The sequence below is a fragment of the Staurois parvus genome, unplaced genomic scaffold, assembly GCF_062004578.1.
Source record: "Staurois parvus isolate SC_StPar_1 unplaced genomic scaffold, SC_StPar_1.0 ptg000309l, whole genome shotgun sequence".
In the NCBI taxonomy this organism is placed as follows: Eukaryota; Metazoa; Chordata; class Amphibia; order Anura; family Ranidae; genus Staurois; species Staurois parvus.
The window spans coordinates 808,817-835,282 of NW_028318105.1; the positions used below are offsets into that span (position 1 = coordinate 808,817).

Sequence of the window (26,466 nt, forward strand, 5' to 3'; positions counted from 1 at the left end):
ATGTTAAAAAGGGAAAATTCTTCAACTTACTTCTCCAAACCTGACAGCCTTTTACTAGGAACTCAGCAGGGTGTCTCCTTACAGCAGAGAACCAATCGCCTCATTTGGGGAGGGGTGTTTTAGGCGGGGAACTCAGGCTATGACCAAATCACTCGTAGTTTATATCATGGTCAATAACCTTCCCTAGGTGCATGTAGCAGCCTAGCCACTAGTAGATTAAATATGCAGAATGATATCCTGAACCTCCCAACATCAAACATGCCATATTTCACTATTTCAGCTAGAACTATATGACTCTCTGCTCTCCTGTAGACTTCAACTAGGGGTGTAAGATATCAGACGACTCGCATTAAACGGAGCTATCCGAATATATGCTTTGTTCGACTGTAATTATTTCCTATCTCCAGATATGAAATTATATGGAAAAGTGGGTTTTAAAATGGGCTGTGTGTTTTACAGCTATACCGGAATGCGTTTGAAGTCCAGTGAAGGACTGGTTTACAGCTTTACGATTAGCTTCAGAGCAAGAGACTCCCAGACATACTGGGCCCAGGCTAATTGGGGTTTATAACCATGAAGCTACCCCGCTGGGTCTGATGCCTGTGATCTTAGCAAACATACAGACTACATTCCTGAGGGAGGGGGATTGGAGGGAGAGAGACTGATATAAGATGGGGGATATTTAGCGAGATGGACAACCGCGTCCATCTCTGTACATACACTTTCTACAAATACAGCAACAATACTGTTCAATACAAGAGAGTTAGGAGGGCCCTGCTCCTTGGAGCTTAGAATCTAGGAGGGAGGGATCTCAGTACACGGTCTGTACATGTCAGTATACACAGTGCAGCACATATACAGCTCAGTACATCATCCATACATGTCAGTTAGTGCCTGAGCACTTATGAATATAAGAGGAGCAATGCCACCTGGAACACGTAGTCCTGGTCAGGAGAAGGAAATGAGTGATTCTAAAGGTAGACGTTTACCTTACTATAGGGCACTCTGTTATAGTTTGTGGCTTGTTATAGGGGCACTCTGAAGGCAGAAGGAGCCAGAAGTAACAGTGGGGAACCCCAGAAGAGGAGAATTAAGGCTGTTGCAAAACCAGGCAAGTATGACAAGTTTGCTGTTTAAAAAAAAAAAATCAAATGTTTACAAAATCAGTTTAAGGGCTCTGTAGAGGGAAGAACAGCATCTGAACCCAGGGAAGCTGGAGGCTGATAGACTGGAGGTAATACAAGACATTACAAATTACCGTATTTTTCGCTCCATAAGACGCACCCAAGTTTTAGAGGAGGAAAACAAGAAAAAAAATTCTGAACCAATGGACTACAGACATAGTACAGGAGATGACCAGAGATTGCGGACATACTACAGGAGATGACCAGAGATTGCAGATGTACTACAGGAGATGAACAAAGACTGCGGACGTACTACAGGGGATGACCAGAGACTGCAGACATGGTACACGAGATGACCAGAGACTGCGGACCTTTGTGGAGCGAGGGGGGGAATACGACATGTGGCAGGTCCCAGAAGACTATGGGGCCGTTCACAAAGCGCAGCGCATCTCGCTCATGCGCAGTGGGCACCCGGCTGTGAAGCTGCAAGCTGTCACAGCCAGGTGCCCACACTGAAAATGCCGGCGCCAGGGAGAGAAGATGGGCGGTGAAACAAGCAGTGATGAGGACACCGCTGGACCGAGGAACAGGTTCTGCTGCACAGAAGAGCCAAGCGGCCGGCCTGGTATTCTAACACAGTGACGGGGGGGGGGGGGGGGGGAAATACCAGCCGGCCGCTCCATAAGACACAGACATTTTCCCCCATTTTTTGGGGGGGAAAAAGTGCTTCTTATGGAGCGAAAAATACAGTAAATCTAAAGTAAACTTTTACCAGAATTGTGCATTATATTTAAAATTATTTTATCCATGAAAAAAATGTCTAAGCCTTTAGTACTACTTTAATATAAAATGATTTATGTTAAAAAACGGACTTCAATTTGAACCCATTAACATTTAAAAAAATGTTTTGAAGGAAGAATTTGTGTATGGCCAGCATAAATGACAGCAGGCATAGGTAGCTTGTACCAAGCTACCTGCATATGATAAGGGAGTCTGATATGCATAGTAATATATTACGGTCCGGTTCTTTTTTCTTTTTCATAAAATAACAAGCATGTCTATACTTACCTGCTCTGTGCAGTGGTACTCAACAAAGCAGCCCCAATCCTCTTCTTTTCGGGTCATCACCGGCGCTCCTCCCCTTCGAGCAGTGCTCCCAGGGAAAGCCGCTTGCCCAGGGGACACTGCTGCATGCTCGTCCCTGAGCTACTGCTCTATACATCCATAAGCAGAGGCTGTCATGAACATCGCAGGATCGGAAGGGGCTCTTGTAAGAATTGGGAGGGGGGGGGCGCTACACACAGGTTTTTTCTTTTACCTTCATGCATTCTAAAAAGCCCTGGGCCTTTAGAACCACTTTTAATTAAGGTTTTTACAAGGGAGTGTGAAGCCAGAGGCCTTTGAAAAAGGATGGATTAAGCAGATGCCTTCCCTTTTAGGGTGCCAAGAGCTAAATTGTGGTCAAGACCAGTTTTCAGAAAGGCCAGAATGCGAGGCATCCCAATCCCAAAGACTGTATTGGCTACGCTCACACCAGGTGAAGTAATATTTCCAGGTATGATCACAAATCTTCTTGGAAGTGGCCTTTGTTTTCACCAAGGTAGGAATCACAGAATCAGAAATCTCTCTATCCTTTAAGACCGGAGATTAAACAGGTATGATGTGAAATCAGAATTTCACTAGCTCAATCAACATGGACTATTGTGAACCCTTACAGTACATCCAGAAAGTATTCAAGCGCTTAACTTTTGCCACATTTTGTTATGTTACAGCCTTATTCCAAAATGGATTAAATTCATTTTTTCCCTCAACATCCTACAAACAATACCCCATAATGACAACGTGAAAGAAGTTCATTTTGAAATCTGCAATTTATTAAAAAAAAACAAAAAAAACTACATGTACACAAGTATTCACAGCCTTTGACATGACACTCAAAATTGAGCTCTGGTGCATCCTTTTCCCACTGACCATCCTTGAGATATTTCCACAACTTGAATGGAGTCCACCTGTGTGAAATTCAGTACATTGGACTTGATTAGGAAAGGCATAAACCTGTCTATATAAAAGGTCCCACAGTTAACAGAGCATGTGAGAGCACAAACTAAGCCATGAAGTCCAAAGAATTGTCCGTAGACCTCCGAGACAGGATTGTATCAAGGCACAGATCTGGGGAAGGGTACAGAAACATTTCTGCAGCATTGAAGGTCCCATGAGCACAGTGGCCTCCATAATCCATAAATGGAAGAAGTTTGGAACCACCAGGAATCTTCCTAGAGCGGGCAGCCCGGCCAAAATGAGCGATCGATCGAGGGAGAAGAGCCTTAGCCAGGGAGGTAACCAAGCACCCGATGGTCACTCTGCAAGAGCTCCAGTGCTTTTCTCTGGAGAGATGAGAACCCTCCAGAAGAACAACCATCTCAGCAGCACTCCACCAATCAGGCCTTTATGGTATAGTGGCCAGATGGAAGCCACTCCTCAGTAAAAGGCAAATGGCAGCCCGCCTGGAGTTTGCCAAAAGGCACCTGAGGGACTCTCAGACCATGAGAAACAAAAAAACTCTCTGGTCTGATGAAACAAAGATTGAACTCTTTGGCCTGAATGCCAAGCGTCATGTCTGGAGGAAACCATTCACCGCTCACCAGCTGGCCAATACCATCCTTACAGTGAAGCATGGTGGTGACAGCATCATGCTGTGGGGATGTTTTTTAGTGGCAGGAACTGGGAGACTAGCCAGGATCGCAGGAAAGATGAATGCAGCAATGTACAGACACATTCTTGATGAAAACCTGTTCCAGAGCGCTCTGGACCTTAGACTAGGGCAGTGTTTCTCAACTCCAGTCCTCATGGACCCCCAACAGGTCATGTTTTCAGGATTTCCATTATTTTGCACAGGTGATTTGATCAGTTTCACTGCCTTAGTAATTACCACAGCTGTTTCATCTGAGGGAAATCCTGAAAACATGACCTGTTGGGGGTCCATGAGGACTGGAGTTGAGAAACACTGGACTAGGGCGACGGTTCATCTTTCAACAGGACAACGACCCTAAGCACACAGCGTACATAACAAAGGAGTGGCTATGGGCCAACTCTGTGAATGTCCTGGAGTAGCCCAGACTTGAACCCAATTGAACATCTCTGGAGATCTGAAAATGGCTGTGCACCGATGCTCTACATCCAACCTGATAGAGCTTGAGGTACTACAAAGAAGAATGAGAGAAATTGCCCAAAAATAGGTGTGCCAAGTTTGTAGCATCATACTCAAAACAACTTGAGGCTGTAATTGGTGCCAAGGTGCTTCAGCAAAGTATTGAGCAAAGGCTGTGAATAGTTATGTATATGTGTTTTCTTTTGTTTTTTAATTTAATAAATTGCAAAAATTTCATAACAAACTTCTTTCACAATGTTATTATGGGGTATTGTTCGTAGAATGTTGAAGAAAAAAAATGAATTTAATCCATTCTGGAATAAGGCTGTAATATGACAAAATGTGCCAAATGTTAAGCGCTGTGTATACTTTCTGGATGCACTGTATACTTTTAATATTAGTAAACAGACTGGAAGGTATATTACTTCCTAGTTTACATGCCTAGGCAAACTGTGTCATACATCCCAGGAGTCTTCAAGAGGGAAGGAGGGGCTTTTAGCTAAGCACGCCCTCCTGCCTGCATGCATGAGCTAAAGGCAGATGGCTTTCAGATTCCAGGAAGTAAACTCAACTGCCCTGACTTAAGATGGCCATAGCCAGAAATGCTAGAGGGGAGATTTTCAAAGTGATTTCTCAGCAAAATAAAACATGGAGACATGAATGAAAGGGGAAGTTTGCTTTGAATATTTAAAAATTAAATAGTGTTTTTGGTTTGTGCTGCTCAGATGCAGTGTAGTTCTGCTTTAAAAGCCAGGGACCATGAAGCAGGATGAAATAGAAGACCTTGAGATGGCAAATCTGGCCAACTGGGAAGAGGCCAGGGATCATCTTCTAGAAGCTTGAGTGTGTTTTTGTACCTAGTTCTTCTGGGTCAGCTCAGTGCAAGTACAATCACCATGTTCTTCTCTTGCTCTATGTTGTGGCAAGGCAGAAGCAGGGAAAGCCTGAACGGAGACCCGATTACAATGAGCAGATAAAAAGGTCCAGAGTTCATTTCAAGTGTGCTATTTGAAATCTGTTGCGGTCAACTCTAAAGATGAGATCCAAAGAACTGTCACTATCAGTGAAGCAAGCCATCATTAGGCTGAAAAAACAAAACAAACCCATCAGAGAGATAGCAAAAACGTTAGGCGTGGCCAAAACAACTGTTTGGAACATTCTTAAAAAGAAGGAACGCACTGGTGAGCTCAGCAACACCAAAAGACCCGGAAGACAATGGAAAACAACTGTGGTGGATGACCGAAGAATTCTTTCCCTGGTGAAGAAAACACCCTTCACAACAGCTGGCCAGATCAAGAACACTCTCCAGGAGGTAGGTGTATGTGTGTCAAAAACAACAATCAAGAGAAGACTTCACCAGAGTGAATACAGAGGGTTCACCACAAGATGTAAACCATTGGTGAGCCTCAAAAACAGGAAGGCCAGATTAGAGTTTGCCAAACGACAACTAAAAAAGCCTTCACAGTTCTGGAACAATATCCTATGGAAAGATGAGACCAAGATCAACTTGTACCAGAGTGATGGGAAGAGAAGAGTATGGAGAAGGAAAGGAACTGCTCATGATCCTAAGCATACCACCTCATCAGTGAAGCGTGGTGGTGGGAGTGTCATGGCGTGGGCATGTATGGCTGCCAATGGAACTGGTTCTCTTATATTTATTGATGATGTGACTGCTGACAAAAGCAGCAGGATGAATTCTGAAGTGTTTTGGACAATATCATCTGCTCATATTCAGCCAAATGCTTCAGAACTCATTAGACGCCACTTCACAGTGCAGATGGACAATGACCCAAAGCATACTGCAAAACAACCAAAGAGTTTTTTAAGGGAAAGAAGTGGAATGTTATGCAATGGCCAAGTCAATCACCTGACCTGAATCCGATTGAGCATGCATTTCACTTGCTGAAGACAAAACTGAAGGGAAAATGCCCCAAGAACAAGCAGGAACTGAAGACAGTTGCAGTAGAGGCCTGGCAGAGCATCACCGGGGATGAAACCCAGCGTCTGGTGATGTCTATGCGTTCCAGACTTCAGGCTGTAATTGACTGCAAAGGATTTGCAACCAAGTATTAAAAAGTGAAAGTTTGATTTATGATTATTATTCTGTCCCATTACTTTTGGTCCCTTAACAAGTGGGATGCACATATGCAAACTGTTGTAATTCCTACACCGTTCACCTGATTTGGATGTAAATACCCTCAAATTAAGCTGACAGTCTGCAGTTAAAGCACATCTTGTTCATTTCATTTCAAATCCATTGTGGTGGTGTAATAGAGCCAAAAATGTTAGAATTGTGTCGATGTTCCAATATTTATGGACCTGACTGTAAATCTTGCATATGTTGTCATTCATATCTATTTATGACACTCTTGCCCCTGGAACGACACTTTCATCAACTTGCCGAGGTGAGCCCTTATGCAGGATCCAGTGCCCAAAGCAAATATTATAGGCTGGCCCCACACAATGGGGTTTGCATATGGTCCTTAAAGTGAGCCCCATAAGTTGTTTATCTGGAAACTGCTAGATAGCCAAGGGCAATAGGCAGTCAGATCCTGACTGAGGAAAAAAACCTTAGTTAAGACTTACCAGTAACAGTATTTCTAGGAGTCTTTCAGGACAGCACCTGGAGAGAGCTTAGCTCCACCCATTTTCCCAGGAAACACTGTGGTCTCAATCTTTAAAAAGGCAAGACACTTCCACAATGGCCTCAGTTATAAAAGAGTAATTGCCACCATGCTGAAAAATAAAAACACAAATAACATAAAACCAAAACAGCAAATAAGGGAGAGTAATAGCTGCTGTCCTGAAAGACTCCTAGAAATACAGTTACTGGTAAGACTAAGGTTTTCCCAAATTGTCTTTCAGGACAGCACCTGGAGAGGATATACGGGTACTTACTATAGGGGTGGAACCCCTGCTTGCAGGACTTTCCTGCCAAATGACTGATCCATGGCTGAAAGCAAATCTACCCTTCAATGCTGGATGAAGATAGAATAACTTGTCCAAGTAGGTGCCTTGCAGATCTGCTCAGGAGAAGCACGATCTTTGATCGATGCATCCTCAAATGGGTCAAATGGTCTTTTAGTCAGACCCTGTAGAACCATTCACAAATCCCACTTAAGAAAATACTTAAGGTACTGGCCTTGATCTGGACAGAACCTTAAAAAAAGCCTACAATTAACAGATCCCTGGATAGGGGTCTATCTAGAAATACTGTTAATGCCACTACCTATGCCTTCAGGGTACTTGCTGCCAATCCTTTCTCTATTTCATCATGAAGAAATTCGAGGACAGAATCTTTTTGTGGTTGAAAACCTTTAGATGTGCACCAAGAAATAAAACATTTCCAAGTTTTAAGATAGATAGTTCTAGTTATCCTTTTCCTGCTGTTTATTAAGGTGGAAATTAGTTTATCCGACAAACCCTTTTTTCTTAGAATTTCTTCTTCAGTAACCAGTTTGAGCTGGCTTATCCCTGGAGATTCTGCTGCTAGGTGTCGGAGATCTGAGAACCATGTACTCTTGGGCCTAAAGTGGACCACAGGAATTAGACTTGTGCATTCCTCCAGAAACTTCTTCAGGACAAAGGCAATTAAGTGAAAATTGGGAAAAGCCTAACACAAATGGAATGTCCAGGCCTGGGCCTGGAATCCATTGGGATCTAGGCCCTCTGCTTGCTCTTCCCTGCACAAGGAAAAAATATATTGGTACCTTAGCATTTGAGTGATTTACAAATAGGTCCACCTGCGAAGTCCCCCACCTGCATGTAATCATGTGAAAAACATCAGGGTTCAGGCTCCATTCTGACTCCAAACACCCTCTTTCTGCTCGGAAAGTCTGCTAATTTATTCAGATTCCCTTCAAATGGAATGCCGTCAGAAATGAAAAATTGTGTTCCACTCAAATCAGAATTTGGAAGGCCAGGGGAGCAGAGTTCTGCTTCTGGTGTCCCCCTGCTTTGAAAACGCAGGTCACCGTGGTAGCATTGTCCAACAGAATTTGAGCAACCTAACAGGACCGCTTTCAATTCCCTCCAGTTTGAGGAAATCTTGGCTTCCTGCTTCGACCAGGACCCTTGGGCAATCTGACCCTCAAGATGAGCTCCCAGCCCTAAAAGCTTGCATCCATCATCCGTTTTCTTGTGACTGGGAAAGTTCAAAAATAAGCCTTTTATCAGATTTCTCTGATCCCGCCACCACCATAATTTCCTCCTGACACGAGAGGAGAGCGTGATGGGTTTTTACAGAGATTCCAATTTTGTAAAATGCTTTGTTGAAGATCCCTCGAATGGAGATGGGCCCATTGAACTGCCGGAATAGAGGCCGTGAGGAGGCCCAATGTTGACATGGCTGGCTGAACTTTAATGGACAGGCTTGTCTGTACTTGTTTTACAGTCTCCTGAATCTTTATCTTTTCTTCTGGAAGAAATATTCTTCCTTGCACTGAAATCTATGGCGTACCCTAAAACAACATTATCACTTGGGCAGGGACCAAATCCGATTTTTCCCAATTCAGAAGCTACGCAAAACTCTCCAGGGAATCTTCTGTTTGCAGGTTGTAGGAAACAACAGTTAACCAACATTTTCCTGAAGGTTTTTTGACCAGAAAAATATGAGAATAAAATCCCAGCCCCTTCTGCTCCTGGGGGACAAGGATCAAAACCTCCTGTTGCATTAGCTCCTGTAAAAGAGACATTGCCAGGGATATTTCTCAACGTCTGGACAGCTGGATTACAAAATACCTTCTTGGCAGAACCCTCGAAAAATTCCAGTTTGTAACCTTAGGCATGGTGCTGTGAACAAACAAACTGGATGTCACTTTCTCCCATTGTGGAAGAAAACAATTAAGTTTTCCCTTCACCCCCTGGAAAACATCATTCACTGTTTGCGGATAGCTCTGGGGGTCTGAATAAAACCCCTGCTTTGCCTTGACCCTTCTGAGGGTTCCAGAGTTTTCTATTGCCTGAACCCTTTTCCCCCTGGGTTTGTTGAACGGAGCTCTCTTTTTCTTAGCCAGGGAAGCCTTTTTCTTATCTGCAGCTCTATCTAATACTGTGGCCAGGGGGGCGTGGCTTGGTGCATGGAGAGCTAGGCAGTGGTACTGCACAGCTCCTGTCCCAGACCTCCTTTACGGGCTTCTTCCTCCCTCACAGGATCTCTTCAGCCCTCCCATTGGCAAGAAACAGAACCGGAACCCCCGGGGAGCAACGGGGGGCCAGTCCGGCGGCAAAATAAGCCGGTCCCTGGCATGATTCACGACCAAGGCCTCTGGCACCCCGGCCTCCAAGATGGTGCTGGCACCTCTCCCCTCCTCATCTCCCTGGACACGGAGCTGCCAGATGACAGGCAGGTAAGCCCTCGGGGCTCTCTTTCTCCTCCTGGGGATCCAGCACTGAGACCATAGGACACACAGGGTACCGCAGTCCTTCTCCAGCATCTCTCTGTTCTGAGGATGGCTGGGATCTGCAGTCCCACATGCGATCCTTACACACCTACATCAAATCTCTCCCTACAAAGACAGATTTTGAGCAATGTGTGAAACGTATTGAAAGTACATACAAACAGGAAATTTTTGCTCTTAAACAAGATGTTTGTACGCGTTTGGGACAGATTGAAAATACCGCTGAAACCCACGAAGAGACCCTTAACTCCCATATTAAGTCGCGCCTGCATGACTTACATTTAGTAGACGTTTGGCGAATCCAACACCCTTCGGAGCGAGACTATAGTTATTATTCTACAGGTCACGTGTCATACAGTCGTATTGACTATTTCTTTGTGTCACAGTCTTTCCTAGATTGTCCGACTTCTTCCTCTAGCGGTCATTTCCTGTGGTCTGACCATGCCCCAATACATCTTACGATTCAGCACCGATCATCTGGTCTGCGCCACTTTTCTTGGCGCTTGAATAATACTCTGCTCAAGGATTCTTTGTGTGTCGTGGAGGTCGTGCAGACTATTCAACATTTTGATCTTGTCACTCATCAGACACTACCGGCCCTCTCGATCAATGGGAGACTCTTAAATGTGTTCTTAGAGGGGTTCTTATTAAACATGGCTCACGTTTAAAAATGGCTCGAACGATGGAGATGCATCACTTGTTCTCACTCATTGCGTGCCTGGAATCTTCTCACAAAAGCACGTTGGACCCGAGGATTGCGGTGGACTTAACTAATGCTCGAAGATTTACTCCAACTTTTAGATTCTTCCTCTCTTGTTGCAAGCAACAATCACTACTCCCTAGCAAATAAATGTGGTCAGAATCTTGCACGTGTACTCCATGCCCGCCCATCCTGTCGTCCGATCCAGCACATCAAGGCGCCTGACAATACTAAACTCTATCATAATCGGGGAATTTCATCCGCGTTCGAGCGTTACTATTCTCGACTCTATAATCTATCCTCGGTGCATCCTGATGCTCCTCCCGCTTCTTCTCTTACGGCTATGTTCCAATACATTATGGAGATGGCACTACCTGTCCAAGATGCTCAGGAAGCATTGGATCTGGAGGAGCCCTTCTCGACTATGGAAGTCCTTGGGGCGATCAAGGCCCTGAAAACTGGTAAGTGCCCGGATGGGTTTACCCCTCGCTTTCACAAAACCTTTGCTGCCCCACTGGCCCCGCTTTTGGCCCAATCTTTTAATATCATCGACGATCTGAATGTGCCTTCTTCAGCCTTTTTGTCCACCAATATTTTGGTTATCCCAAAGATGGATAAAGACCCTTCTCTTTGCGGTAGCTACCGCCCAATCTCTCTACTTATCCTAGAGCTAAGCTTTTGGCGAACCGACTCTCCCCTTTTTTACCAACCTTGGTCCATTGTGATCAGGTTGGTTTTGTTCCAGGTCATGAAGCTAGGGATAATACTTCTAAAACTATCCATCTTATCTCTTATATCAAACAACATGGCTTAAAGGCTTGCCTCCTTTCATTTGATGCTGAGAAGGCGTTCGATCTCGTTGATTGGCGTTTTCTACGTCTTACCTTAGAACAGATAGGTTTGGGCTTGCGGTTCCTCGCTCGGATTATGTCCCTCTATTCTCGCCCCTCAGCGTCTGTCCTGGTGAATGGTACGGTCTCTTCACCCTTCACCATTTCAAATGGGACTAGAGAGGATTGCCCACTCTCGCCTCTTCTTTTTGTCTTGGTAATGGAACATCTTGCGAGAGCCATACGAGCGAATGACTCAATTTTGGGCATCCACACTCCCTCTGCACATCACAACTGTCTTTATACGCAGATGACCTTTTAGTATACGTCCAACAACCACTTATTTGACTCCCCAGTCTTTCATGAAGTCCGCAGATTCGGTCTCTTCAGTAACTTAATATCTCTAAAACGGAGGCCTTGAATGTATCGTTACCTGTCCATGTGTTGGCGAACCTATGCTCCAATATCTCTTTTCAATGGTGCCCAAAGGCTACTAAGTATCTAGGGATTATGATTCCTGCTGTCTTTACTGCTCTGTATTCCCTTAATTACTTACCCTTGCTTTCTCGTATCCAAAAAGATCTGGCACCCCAGGGTGCTTCGGCTCTGCCCTGGTTTGGCCGCATCAACACCCTCAAAATGGATACCCTACCGAAGTTACTATACGTTTTCCAGACTGTGCCGATTACTGTCCCTAAGAGTTTCTTCCTTTCCCTACGTTCCCTTTCAATTAGATTTATTTGGCGCCAAGGTTTCTTACGGTTAAAATATAGGGTACTTACGTAACTGAAAGCCAGGGGCGGAGTGGGTTTACCAGACTTTGAACTATATTATAGAGCCACATTGCTAGACCGGATGCTTGACTGGTTTCCCAGGCCCTTCCATAAAACCTCTTGTATCAATCATACAAGAGGTTTTGGTCTCCGGTTGACCTTCGGGCTTTACCGTGGGGTTATATTCGGGACCAGCGGCGTTTTCTCGGCCTGTCCCCGTTGACTATGGCTGTACTGCAATTGTGGTGTCAACGGGGCATTGTTACTCTCTTATCGTCTGATCCCTCTCCCTTATCCCCCCTATTTGCAACCCTGCTCTTCCTCAGGGGTTGGGCTCTTCTGTCATCGGTCCCTTTACGCGTACCTTATGGCCCGTAGCTCGAGACTTTATTTGCCCTCAATCAGGTCTTCCGCTCCTTCTGGGCGGGCCTGGGGATTGGTTGACCACTTTACATTTATCCACATTTTGCAAACACCTACACTCTTGTTCCGACATTCATGGTCCACTTACTGTTTTTGAGCAGCTGTGTTCCCTCTCTAATCTGCCTAGACATGTCCTAGCCTCCCTATATAAAGTACTGCACAATGCTCTTCATTCCGATCTCCCTCCCTACACCAAGGCATGGGCTCGAGATATAGGTAAAGATATCTCGGCTGCAGACTGGTCCACGTCGTTCCACTTCACTCATAAAATCGTCTATTTCTTGTTATTCACAAGAAAAGAACTTTAAGCTCCTTTCTCGATGGTACAGGGACCCCCTCTCCCTACACAAAATATTTCCTTCTACATCTAATCTACAGTTGCAAGAAAAAGTATTTGAACCCCTTGGGATTACATGGAGTTTTGCATGAATTGGGCATAAAATGTGCTCTGAACGTCATCTAAGTCACAACAATAGAACACAGTCTGATGAACATAATACTACAAAAACATTAGATGTTGCCATGGTTTAATTGCACATAACATGTAAACATTCACAGTGCAGGGAGGAAAAAGTATGTGAGGCCCTAGCTTAATGACTTCTCCCAGAGCTAATTGGAGCCGAGAGTGAGCCAACCTTGACTCCAATCAGTGTGATGATATTGGATGTGTTGCTGACAGCTGTCCTGCCCTTAAAAAACACGCACCTGTTTTGGTTTTACTGGTTTCAAGAAGCACTGTCTGATGTGAACCATGCCTCGCAGAAAAGAGCTCTCAGAAGACCTACGATCAAGAATTGTTGACTTGCATGAAGCTGGAAAGGGTTACAAAAGTATCTCCAAAAGCCTTGATGTTCATGTGTCCACGGTAAGACAGACTGTCTACAAATGGAGAAAGTTTAGCACTGTTGCTACTCTCCCTAGGCGTGGTCGTCCTATAAAAATGACTGCAAGAGCACAGCGCAGAATACTGCATGAGGTAAAGAAGAATCCCAGAGTGTCAGCTAAAGACCTACAGAAATCTCTGGCACATGCTAACATTTTTGTTGACACATCTACAATAAGGAAAACATTAAACAAGAATGGAGTACATGGGAGGACACCACGGAGGAAGCCATTGCTGTCCAAAAAGAATATTGCAGCACGTTTGAAGTTTGCAAAAGAGCACCTGGATGTTCCACAGCACTACTAGCAAAATATACTGTGGACAGATGAAACCAAGATTGAATTGTTTGGGAAGAACACACAACACTATGTGTGGAGAAAAAAAAAGGCACAGCACACCAACATCAAAACCACATCCCCACTGTTAACATGGCGGAGGGAGCATCATGGTTTGGGGCTGCTTTGCTGCCTCAGGGCCTGGATGGATTGTTGTCATTGATGGGAAAATGAATTCCAGAGTTTATCAAGACATTTTGCAGGAAAACGTAAGACCATCTGTCCGCCAACTGAAGCTCCGCAGAGGATGGGTGATGCAACAGGACAATGACCCAAAGCATACAAGTAATTCAACAAAACAATAGCTACAACAGCACAGAATACGCCTTCTGGAGTGGCCCAGTCAGAGACCTGACCTCAACCCGATTGAAATGCTGTGGCATGACCTTAAGAGAGCGATTCACACCAGACATCCCAAGAATATTGCTACACTGAAACAGTTTTGTGAAGAGGAGTGGTCCAAAATTACTCCAGATCGTTGTGCAGGTCTGATCTGCAACTACAGGAAACGTTTGGTTGAGGTTATTGCTGCCAAAAGGAGGGTCAACCAGTTATTAAGTCCAAAGGTTCACATACTTTTTCCTCCCTGCACTGTGAATGTTTACATGTTATGTGCAATTAAACCATGGCAACATCTAATGTTTGTGTAGTATTATGTTCAGACTGTGTTCTTCTATTGTTGTGACTTAGATGACGTTCAGAGCACATTTTATGCCCAATTCATGCAAAACTCCACGTAATCCCAAGGGGTTCACATACTTTTTCTTGCAACTGTATGCTGGCGCTGTTGGTACACAGATCCGTATCTGGTGGGATTGCGACCTAATACAACCCTTCTGGCGACAGGTCTTTGCTATATATGACAAGATCTATGGTGAGTCCTTGGCCCCCTCGCCGGAAATTGCTCTCCTCTCTATATTACTGGGCTCGCTGGCTGCGCAGAAGAAAAATTTGCTGCGCTTCTTTCTATCTGCGGCCCGCCAATTGATACCTCTCTTTTGGAAGTCGACTACTCCCCGCCTCTCACTGTGGGTCTTTGTACTTAATGATACCATGCGTATGGAGGAAATGCTGGAATTTGCCAATGATACCTACGATAAACATAAGTTGTGTGGTCGGTCTGACTCTATTTCTCCTCCTCTTCGTCTCTCCGAGATTTGCGTTCCTCTGTCGTGCCTTAATGGAGTTGAGCCCTACTCCTCCAAGTCTTTTTCATTCTAGCATGTAGCCCTGCAGTCCGTATTGGAGTGCGACCAGTGGGATCATTCTGATGGTATACTGATGGATGATCACCTTGTCTCCACTTGTTGCCATGCCCGTCTCCCGACCCTCTTCCTTTTCTTTCCTCTCTTCCTTCAATATCTTTACATCTGGTGTCTCCCTTCCCCCTTTTCCTCCCCCCCTCCTTTTTTTTTTCCCCCTCTTCTCTCCGTTTCGCTCTTTACTCTCTGTCTGGGTGTATGCTCTTGGTTTTATGGAATTATCTCATTATTGTTGAATATCGTCTGTCTGGGGATGCCCCCCTTGTATCTATGTTTGGATTCATCTTCCTTCATCCCCATGGATCATATTGATACCTATGTTGTTGTTTTTTGCCCATTTCATTGTCGATGTTCTTATTATTTTCTTGCTATATATTGTTTAATTTGATACAAAATCTAATAAAGACAAATTTGCCTTTAATACTGCGGCCAGATCTGAACCAAATAGAAGATCCCCAAAAAAAGGAATACCACAAAACTTTACTTTAGTAGCTGAATGCCCAGACTGTATCTTCAGCCACAAAGCATGCCAGGCTGAATTCACTAAGGCCGAGGATCTGGCCGACATTCTGATAGATTCCGCCAAAGTATCGGCCATATAACCAAACAGCCTTTAAGAGAATTAGAAAGTTTCCAACAGCTCATCACTAGGTGTCCCAGCCTCTGTATGTTCTTTCAACTGCTACAGCCAGTTTTCAAGATTTCTGGCCACAACTGCTGAAGCCATAGCTGGCTTGAAATTGGCTCAAGTTGAGTCTCGTGCTTTTTTCAATAGGGAATCTGCCCTTTTATCCATGGCATCTTTTAAGATACCATGTCCTCAAATGCCAGGTCTTTATAGACTTATGTCTTGAGAACCTGAGAAAAAGCCGCATCTAATCTAGGCTTTTTGTTCCAAACCTAGGATATGTCCTCCTCAAATGGCAAGCTTCTTTTAAGTCATTTAGAGAAAAAAAAAAAAGACCTATCCTCATCCTGAGCCTTTTAGAGTGTTAGACATTTCTTCTCTCTCGCTCTCTTTCTCAATCACAAACCTCCCTGAAAGCGGACGTGGATGGCAGAGGACTGAATGGCCTAATATGCTGACTGCCAGATTGCTGTGCGGAAGAATTTAAATGTTCCCACCAGCTCTTTTAATTAAGAGAAAAACTCACTGCACTGTGAAGAGGATTCCCGCTTAACCAAGTTAGCCACACAAGCATAATAGCTTAGACCAAGAATCCCATAAGGCATTTCCTCTTGGGTGGAGGAGGAGAGTGTCTGCTTTTCTCTATGGCTTTAACCTGTCAAGATATAAATGACAGACAAAAAAAAAACCAATAATTAACATGCCCTACAAAGAGGAGTCCAGCCCCCCAAAAAACGCCCACCAAACAGACAAAGCTTATTTACCAGCCACCCTACTATACTCCCCAGACAGGTAACCTTGGGGGTGTAGTGCAGGTTCCCCCCACCTCCAAGGCAAAATCCTATGGAAAATAAAGGAGGGAAAATACAGCCTCAAGGTAGATATACAAAAAAAAAAAAAAAAAAAGAAGAAGGAGCTCTTGCCTCTGCCTACCTGGGCCTGACTGGTGCATGTGGCTCCTGCTCCTGCCACTGGTGCTGGCTCCACATTGCAGAGGGCACAGCAGTAATCAAATTTCACTGCTGTGAGGACCAGAAATGTACACCAGCAGGGGCCAGATTCTTACTCTTGCACTCCAATGGCCAGAGAGGGAATCTGCCTGTGCCCCACCAAAAATCCCACCTCTTCCAGACGGCAGTCACCTGCTACTGGGACTTGCCGTGAACGCGACCTTCTGGAAAGCACTACGCCTGTAGCGGTTCCTTGCTCCGTTCCTCCGAGTCCTTGAGGCAGGATTCTCAGCCAGGCAAAGCCCTCCCTGGGCTGGGAAGAAGGAAAAGACTCTGGAACACCCCCCAACCATCAGGGTGGGTGCTGGGATGGCTCCAATAAGGAGAACATAAAAAAAGATATGCCTAAAACTCTTCCCACACACCTGGAGAAAATGTAGCAGTTCTTCCACCATGGCAGAGAAAAAACACTACAACTGAGGCCATGGTAGAAGTGTCCTGTATTTTAAAGTTTGAGACTGCACTGTTTCCTGGGAAGATAGGTGGAATGCCAGGTGCTGTCCTGAAAGACAATTTGGGAAAAAAGAAATTATTATTTTTTTGCCAGTGTCCAATAACCAGAAGGTAGCCAGCATATAACCCATGGACTGTGAATAGAAGCCCCGTCTCATGTACTGTATAACAAAGATAAATATATAGTTGCCCACTGTGCCTGCCCCTAGACTGTGACCTCACAAACATATACCTTTCCATTATGTCACATATCGTACTCATTCATCTTCCCTCTTTTTTTTCTTCCTCTCCATTCTCTCAGGTGTACTTATTTTCAGTGCTGGTCCTCAGACCCCAAGATCATAGACATTTCCTACTCCTACATAAACATTAAAACGTGACTTATTTCTACACTCAACCTTTCCACATTGCTACCTCAGACGCTCACATATTTTAAAGACATATTAGGTAGTACGGGAATTGTGTCAACTTGTGTCAAGTACTGTCTGGGATCTGAGGGACTCTCACAAAATTACTATTCAAACACTGGTGTTTTATTTATTCTGTTTGTTCTATCTGTAATAATAAAAAAAAAATAAAATTTGAAGAAAAAGAAACTAAGATTGTGATATTTTTGTCTGGAGTTCCGCTTTAAAATGTAAAATATTTACATATATATGTCATCTTTTTCGAATAATAAAGGATCACATTTTTGCTTTCACTAGGACGTACTGTAGAAAAAGACCGATACTACAGAATCCTTAAATGATGTAGTAAAATGTATCAGTGTATATGTGATGTACATACTTGCTCTATTTCTTTGCAGCGCCGGTTTATTGCAAGAAATTTCCGCTTATTAAGCTCTCTTATTTGTTGCTGGGCCTCCTCCTCTTCCTCATCTTGAAGGTTTTCACCAGCAAGCCCACCATCAACAAATTCAACTTCTGTTTCTAGCTCACTCTCCAAGATATTTCCGCCGAAGAGTGGAGGAAGAGCGAGCTCAGATCCAGGTGGTACAGAAAACTCTTCAAAACTCACAGCCATAATGGAAGATCTGCATAACAAATACACAGCTGGTCAGGTTGAGGAAAAACATAAATAAAAATACTCCATAAACAGAACCCCATACTATAGGTGAAATTCCTTATTGAGCCCCTAAAGCAATCAGATACTCCCTGGAACAACGCTCTCCCTGAAGTTACTACTTATGAATGTTAATATCCAGTTATATTCTTTGCATTTAGGATTGCATCCGGTTTATTTTTAACAAGTAACTGAGCTGACCAGAACTAGTTTCTGAAGTAGCCTAGTCCACATTTCACAGCTTTTACTGGGAAGAAGCCTTTCAATATGCCGAGAAAAAAACCTCTTCTCCCCCAGATGCAAAAGAGTGCCCTCTTGTCCTTTGCCATGACCTTAAAGTAGAACTAAAGGCAAAACTTTTATTTCCATTTTGGATAGAGTTAGGGAAGGTTATGGTTCTGTCAACTTTTTTGCCATCTGTGTCCCATTGGGGAGACTTCCCTTCACTTCTTTTCCCATAGCCAAAAAAGGAAGTGAGGAAATCCCTCCAAAAGCAAGGAAATCCTGCAGCGTCACCAGAATTAGTGTCCCCACTGGAATATTTCCCTTATATTACTGTTCTCACTGAAAGTGAATGTAAACAAAAATCCCAAATTGACACAAGAACAGTATACAGTGCAAATAGATTGTGAATCTCCCTAATGGGTACACAGCCAACAATAAGAACCTGCGTTCTAATCCCTCTCCACTCTATCCAAAACTAAAAAAAAAAAAAAGTTTTTAGTTACACTTTAAAGAAAAAATCTCATGATATGTTTAAATTTTATTTCCGCAGGAGACCAGGTGTGTATAGCCTCCAGATATAAAGTTTTCATACTGGCCATGAGGGTCTTAATGGTGCATAGTTTAGCCGTTAGTGCTATGAATTACAGTATATGGTAATGTTTGGGTTCTTTATTGTTTTTATGGTTCTGTGCCCACTATGAATCTCAGGTACAAATATCATTCACATTTATGTTGTTTTGTTTTTGCTTACTTACTGGCTGTTTCTAATCGGTGGCACAAGATTATAGCCATATGAGGTCTTAATTTTTTAATCTTTGAGCCTTATTGATGTACTTTTGCCTGTACATGTACGTACCTTTTACTGTACCTGTCCTGCTTTTTTTTTCGTAATAAACGTTTTTTTTTTTTATAAATAAAAAGTGTGTATATAACTTGGACCCATTCTAGTTTTCCATTTAACACACCCATTAATGCTTGCTATCCCACCATCTGATTCCAACATTATGAGCACTCCTGTGAGCGGGGATGTTAGCACAGAGCCCCCACCCTCTCTCTAGGCTGACTGATCCATCTTTTAGTGGCACAGAGCTGATCTATTAGTATTACGAAATATAAAAAGCAAAATAAATCAAAAACTAAAATTATAACAAGCATCTGTATAAACAAAATCTATATTGTGCATAAATATCACAAAAGAAACTTAGCAGTGAATGAAAAAAAGCTCTTGGTGAATAGTGTTCATATAATCAGTCCACTTCACTTCTGAACATACAGTTAGGTCCATATATATTTGGACACAGGCACAATTTTAGTTTTTTTCCAGATATTTACCAAACCATATTCAACCTACAGTTATATAATGGATATGGGATAAAATGCACACTCTTAGGTTTAATTTGAGGGCATGTAAATCCAAATTGGAGGAATGGTTTAAGAATTACAGCTCTTAAGGAGTAGCCATCCCCCCTTTTCCAAGGGACCAAAAGTAATTGGACAATTGAATCAAAAGCGGTTTCATGGCCAGGTGTGGGCTACTCTGTTATTTCTTCATCAATTAAGAGGGTAAAAGGTCTGGAGTTGACTCTAAGTGTGATATTTGCATTTGGAATCTATTACTGTGAACCTACATTATGCATTCCAAGGAGATGTCCATGCAAGTGAAACAGGCCATTGTAAGGCTTCAAAAACTAAACAAATCCATCAGAAAGACAGCAGCAACATTAAGAGTGGCCAAATCAACAGTTTGGTACATCCTGAGGAAAGAAGAACACACTGGTGAGCTCAGCAACAAAAAAAACAAAAACAAAACAAAAAAAAAGGCATGGATATCCAAGGAAGACAACAGTGGTGGATGATCGCAGGATCCTCTCTATGGTAAAGAAAAACCCTTTCACTATATCCAGACAAGTCAAGGACATTCTCCGGGAGGTGGGTGTATCATTGGCAAAGTCTACAATCAACAGAAGACTTCATGAAAGCAAATACAGAGAGTTCAACACAAGGTACAAACCATTCATAAACCTGAAGAAGAGAAAAGCCAGACCAGTTCTGGAAAAACATTTTTTGGACGGATGAAACTAAGATTAATCTGTACCAGAATGACGGGAAGAAAAAAAAAGTGTGGAGAAGGCTTGGAACAGCTCATGATCCAAAGCACACAACATCATCTGTAAAACATGATGGATGCAGTGTGATGGCATAGAGGGGTCCATCTTGTCAGGTGAGGAGATACTCATTTGGGCACAGTGGTAGGAAGATTGCAGTGATTCACAGTGGAGAATTATCACAGTGGACTAATTATATGGACACATTCTATATGTGGGTGAGAGGACTATGTCTATCAAAAAACTAGATACCATTCCCCAAACATATATTGTAAACAAAGAAAAGAAAGAACGAAGAAGGAAGAAGAAAGAAGAGAGAAGGAAGAAGAAGGAAGAGGGAAGAAGGAAGAAGAAAAAAAACAAACAAACCACACACAATCCCAAAACCTCAACCCACCACGTTTCACTGAATCCCAGAGGAAAGCGGTTTCCCACACTGGGAAGCCTCCCACAGCACGCCTCACCTGAAAACACACATACATGTCACAAGGCCAGTATGTCAGGGACACACACCAGAGGGGAGAAGCCTGAACACAGCAGTGCAGGAGAGCACGATGTAAGTGCTCTCCGACAAACCTCCGCTTCCAAACCTCCCCAAAGAGCCCTCCTAAGGGAAATCCCCGGAGACCTACCTGGATGAGGGGGTTGGCCGGTGGAGCTATGCTGGTCCGGTGGACGGAGACTGGGAGAGAAGGTCTTAGGCTGCCTGGGATGCGCCGGCGGAGATAGAGGACGGAGCATCGGGTTGCCGGGGAGATGGAGTGATGCAGCATGAACACGTGATCAGCCGCGAAGGAGCTCTGGGAGAGGAGAAGCCGGCCGGCGTCCCGAGAGGGGAAGGAGATGCCAACTGGCTCCCTAACTCCCTCGCCTGTGTGTTGACTTGCCTCCCAGCCTGTGCGCGAGTCGGGTGGTGTGCTGGAGGCCTACAGTCCACAGGCAGCCACGTGGAGAGGAAGACCCTGGAGGAATCCCCCCCAAGAAAACATACAGAGGTGGAATGCTGGAAGGTTACAGCCTGGAGCCGCCTCACAGGAGATTCGAGTGAGAGGAGGGTGAGTGAGATCGGCCTAGGCTGGCTGTATATTGGACTGTGTGATATATTTAAATGTTCAGTAAAGGAGAAAAGGGGGATTCCCAGGGGAGGTGAGGACGGAAAAGAGGAAAAAGGGATTAATCGGCTCTAGAGGAAGATATGAATGTGTAAAATGGACAAATAGTAGATTAAAACTGGTGTCCTAGTATATAGTTTGAATACCCATCCTGGCCGCATAGAAAAAAAAAAAAAAAAAAAAAAAAAAAAAAAACAGGATTCATAAGAAGATATGAAGAACAAAAGTGCTAAAGGAAGTGGGCTTAAAGGGACCCAAACTGGTACGATTAAAAAATATACGTCCCAGGGAAATGTAACTCCAGAAAGACCCCAAAGTGGAAGTGAAAAAGGGGAAATGGAAATTAGTCTGGAAAATACCTCCAGATTATCGCTGGAAATTAATAGGAGTAGCCATCAAGTGATAGAAAATATGGAAAGGAAAGACCCTGAAAGTGATCTACAAATACTGAACAAAAAAGAGATGGTGGAAATGTTTAAAAGTCTGTAAATAACAATAAAGCAAGAAATGGCGACTATTTGGAAAGATTTGAGGCATTTGTTATTGAGAGTGGAAGAAACGGAGGAAAAGGTTAAAAATCATGCCCAAAATATTTCCGAATTAGAGAAAAGGACAATTATTATTGGGAAAACTCAGAGAAAAATTCTTTATAAGATAGAGGTACAAGAAAACAGAGACAGGAGGCGTAATCTTAGGATACGAGGAGTCCCAGAGATTTCAAGGGGAGAAAAACTGCAGGAATTGGTCTGTAAAATCCTAAACTCCATAATAGACAGTTCTGATACAGAGCTGATTAAACTGGATGGAGTCTTTAGAACAGGAAAGTCTCAACAAGGAAACGGGAAGGAAAAATCGAGAGACATAATAGTGCAATTCCATAAGTATGGAGATAAGGAAGCGATTTGGAGGAAGATCAAGGGAAGAACAATTATTAAGTATGAAGATATAAACATTCAGATTCTTGCGGATTTAGCACCTGAGACTTTGTGGAGAAAGATCTTTGAAACCCCTGCTAGAGCAAATGAGAAAACAAAATGTGCATTTTAGATGGGGAACCCCAGGTGCCTAATTGGATGGAAGAACGGGGTTACAGCCTATCTGAGATTCCCTGAGGACTTGAGAGACTTCTGTGAAAGACTTGATTTGCAAAGAATAGAGATTCCTGGATGGGAAGAGGAGGGGGAAATAGGAGTTGCGAGGAAGGAGGACTGGCAGTTTGTTAGAGGAGGGAAAGAGGGGAGAGGGGTGAGAGAAGAGGAAGAGAAAAGCAATTTTTTTTTTCTCCTTTCCCCTGCCTCGCATTTCCTCCTGTTTATGGTATTTCTTCTAAAGATTTGTGTTTAAGAGTTCAGGTGAAATCTATCAAGCCAATTAGATAAAAGGAGGGAAATTGGGGAAGTTGGAAGGAAGGAGAGCTGTTCATGGGCGGAGTTTAGCCCCAAGGGTGGATCAAAAGTGGGAATAGGCCCACAAATGATCAGTAGGCATTTTTCAAGCCTAAAAATGGGAGGGGAAAAAAATGGGAGGGGGGTGGAGGGGGGTGGCAGGGGGTGGCGTGGGAGGGTCTTTAGGGATAACACTCTGCACGATAGAAGGAGGAATAAAAGTAGGGATAGAAGAAGTATGGAAGAATTACGGTGTATAACATATAATGTAAATGGATTAAACTGTCTTGGGAAGAGATTTAAGTTATTCAAAGAACTGCAACATAGAGAAGCTTCGGTGTTTTTTTTGCAGGAGACACATTTTGAGATTAAGACAAATACTAAGTTAAATTCTAGAAATTACCCAACATGGTTCTATGCAGATTCCCCAATTAAGAGAGCTAAGGGGGTGGCAATAGGGTTTGCAAAAAACAAAAGGCTGGAGATAGAGGAGAGAGAAGTGGATCCCGAGGAGAGATTTTTGTTTTTGAAAGGTAGATTGCAAGAAAAGGAATGTACAATAGCGAATATTTATTGCCCAAATAAGAGACCGGAGTTATATCTGAAAGGTGTTTTGAGAAAATTGATGGCCTTCAAAAAAGGGACGTTTGATAGTGGAAGGGGACTTGAATTTCTGTATGGATCCACAAATGGACACGACCTCTTCTGTGCAGCGAAAGGGAGGTAGGTCTCTGAGAACTTTAAAGAAGGTGATGCATGAGTGCCAATTGGTGGATATATGGAGAATAATACATGGAAAACAGAGAGATTATACCTTCTTTTATAATGCACGAGATGTATTCAAGATTGGACTACATATTGGTTGATCATCAACTTATAGAGATGGTGGCTAAAGTAGAAAGAGAGGTAATGTCCCTCTCAGACCATGCCCCTGTTACATTGAAATTAGAATGAGGGAGGCGGTTGACAGGTGGCATAGGATGGAAGTTGAATGAGGCTCTTCTCCTGGATCAGGCGATTGATCAGAAGATTAGAGAAGAGATTGAAAGATTTTTTTCAGGAGAATGAGACAGAGGAAGTGTCAGTGGCTACAGCATGGGAGTCCCAAAAGGCCTATATAAGAGGTATATTGATCGCGTCTGGGGCAAAAAAGAAAAAGGAAAGAAGAGAGAAAGTTACTGGGCTGTTAAAGGAAATATTTGACCTGGAGCAGATACATAAAAATCTGCTCCAGGTCAAATATATATATATATATATATATATATAGTAAATTGTATAATATTACTTCCCAGGATTCAGTAAATAAAAGTGGAAATGAGAGCAGAGAAAAAAGAAGGGTATATTTAAAAAATGCAGGACTATCAAAGTTAAGTGAAGATCAACTGAATTCCCTTGATTTAGAAATTATGCAGGAGGAAATAAAACTAGCATTAAAGAGTACCATGACGGGGAAAAGCCCAGGCCCAGATGGATATACTGTGAGGTACTATAAAAAATATAGTGAATTGTTAATACCTAAATTGAAGAAATATATGAATGCCCTGGGTGGGGCGATGGAGATGAGGCGGGAATCTTTACAGGCCCATGTGGTGCTTATTCAAAAGGAAGGGAAGGGAAGGATGCTTCTCAGTGCTCACTTTTGAACATTGACACTAAGTTATATGCAAAGGTTTTAGCAAATAGGTTGAAAGATTTAATGCTAGAATGGATTCAGGGGGACCAGGTGGGATTTGTGCCAGGGAGGCAGGGTAGAGACAATGGGTTGAGAACCTTGTTGCTTATCCAGAAGGCTAGGAAGCGGAAAACTCCGGTAGTGGTGCTTTCGATTGATGCTGAAAAGGCATTCGATAGAGTAGATTGGAGCTTTATGATGGACACTCTGGAGAACCTAGGATTGGGAGTTAGAATGAGAGAGTGGATAGGAAAATTGTATAGAGAGCCCTCCGCTTTTATTGTGGTTAACATAGAGAGGTCAAAACCTATTGGGATGTCAAATGGAACAAGACAGGGATGCCCACTGTCCCCATTGTTGTATGTATTATCACTGGAACCTTTGCTGGCAACAATTAGGAAAAATATGGACATAAAAGGAATACAGATAGGAGGAATTGAACATAAAGTGGCAACCTTTGCGGATGACCTGTTCTATGTGGGAAATCCTAGAATAACACTCCCAAATTTAATGAAGAGCTTAAAGGATTATGGGGAGTTATCAAATTTGAAAATCAACCCAACAAAAACCGAGATCTTAAATGTAAATCTTCCGAATAGTAAAAAAGAAAAGATACAAAAAGAATTGCCTTTTATATGGAAAGATAGAGAGATAAAATATCTAGGGGTTAAACTCACTGCTTCATATACGAACTTGTATAAATCAAATTATATCCCACTTTTAAATGAGATTAAGGAGGAATTAAAGAAATTGGGAGGAGGTAATCAGTCTTGGATAGGGCGCATAAATATGATAAAAATGGTAATTGTACCTAAAATCCTGTATAAATTTCAGATGATCCCAGTTAAACTTCCGGAGGTTTTTTTCAAGGCAATTAAAAAGATGTTAAGATATGTATGGAAAAATAAAAAACCTAGAATATCTTACGATTTGTTGAGTAGAAATAAAGAGAGGGGAGGATTGGGAGTGCCAGATTTTAAAAGGTACCGTATTTTCCGGCGTATAAGACGACTGGGCGTATAAGACGACCCCCTACTTTTCCTGTTAAAATGTAGTGTTTAGGCTATACTCGCCGTATAAGACTACCCCTCTTCCAATGCACACCAGTGGGAAGAATCGTGCCCCATCATTGGTGTCAGAGAGAGGAATAGTGTCCCATCATTGGTGTCAGTGGGAGGAATAGTGTCCCATCATTGGTATTAGTGGGAGGAATAGTGCCCCATCATTGGTATCAGTGGGAGGAATAGCGACCCATCATTGGTGTCAGTGGGAGGAATAGCGACCCATCATTGGTGTCAGTGGGAGGAATAGCGACCCATCATTGGTGTCAGTGGGAGGAATAGCGACCCATCATTGGTGTCAGTGGGAGGAATAGCGCCCCATCATTGGTGTCAGTGGGAGGAATCGTGCCCCATCATTGGTGTCAGTGGGAGGAATTGTGTCCCATCATTGGTGTCAGTGGGAGGAATCGTGCCCCATCATTGGTGTCAGTGGCAGGAATAGTGCCCCATTATTGGTATCAGTGGGGGGAATCGTGCCCCATCATTGGTGTCAGTGGGAGGAATCGTGCCCCATCATTGGTGTCAGTGGGAGGAATAGTGCCCCATCATTGGTGTCAGTGGGAGGAATAGTGTCCCAACATTGGTGTCAGTGGGGAGTGGAATAGTGCCCCATCATTGGTGTCAGTGGGGGGGGGAGGAAAAGTGCCCCATCGTTGGTGTCAGTGAGGGGGAGGAAAAGTGCCCCATCGTTGGTGTCAGTGAGGGGGAGGAAAAGTGCCCCATCGTTGGTGTCAGTGGGGGGGGGGGAATAGTGCCCCATCGTTGGTGTCAGTGGGGGGGAGGAATAGTGCCCCATCGTTGGTGTCAGTGGGGGGGGGGGGGGAAAGTGCCCCATCGTTGGTGTCAGTGGGGGGGGGGGGGGAAAGTGCCCCATCG

At 43.5% G+C, this 26,466-nt stretch overlaps 1 protein-coding gene across 2 annotated transcripts in view; it reads right to left on the reverse strand.

The window, feature by feature from the left end:
* The window catches only part of TFPT (TCF3 fusion partner), a 152,193-nt gene that overhangs the window by 115,162 nt on the left and 10,565 nt on the right, over nt 1-26,466 (reverse strand). For both annotated transcript variants that reach the window (XM_089683420.1, XM_089683418.1), the window contains exon 2: nt 17,755-18,001. In XM_089683420.1, coding sequence (XP_089539546.1) covers nt 17,755-17,991 — 237 coding nt within the window. In that variant the 5' untranslated portion in view covers nt 17,992-18,001. The remainder of the gene's footprint in view (nt 1-17,754; nt 18,002-26,466) is intronic.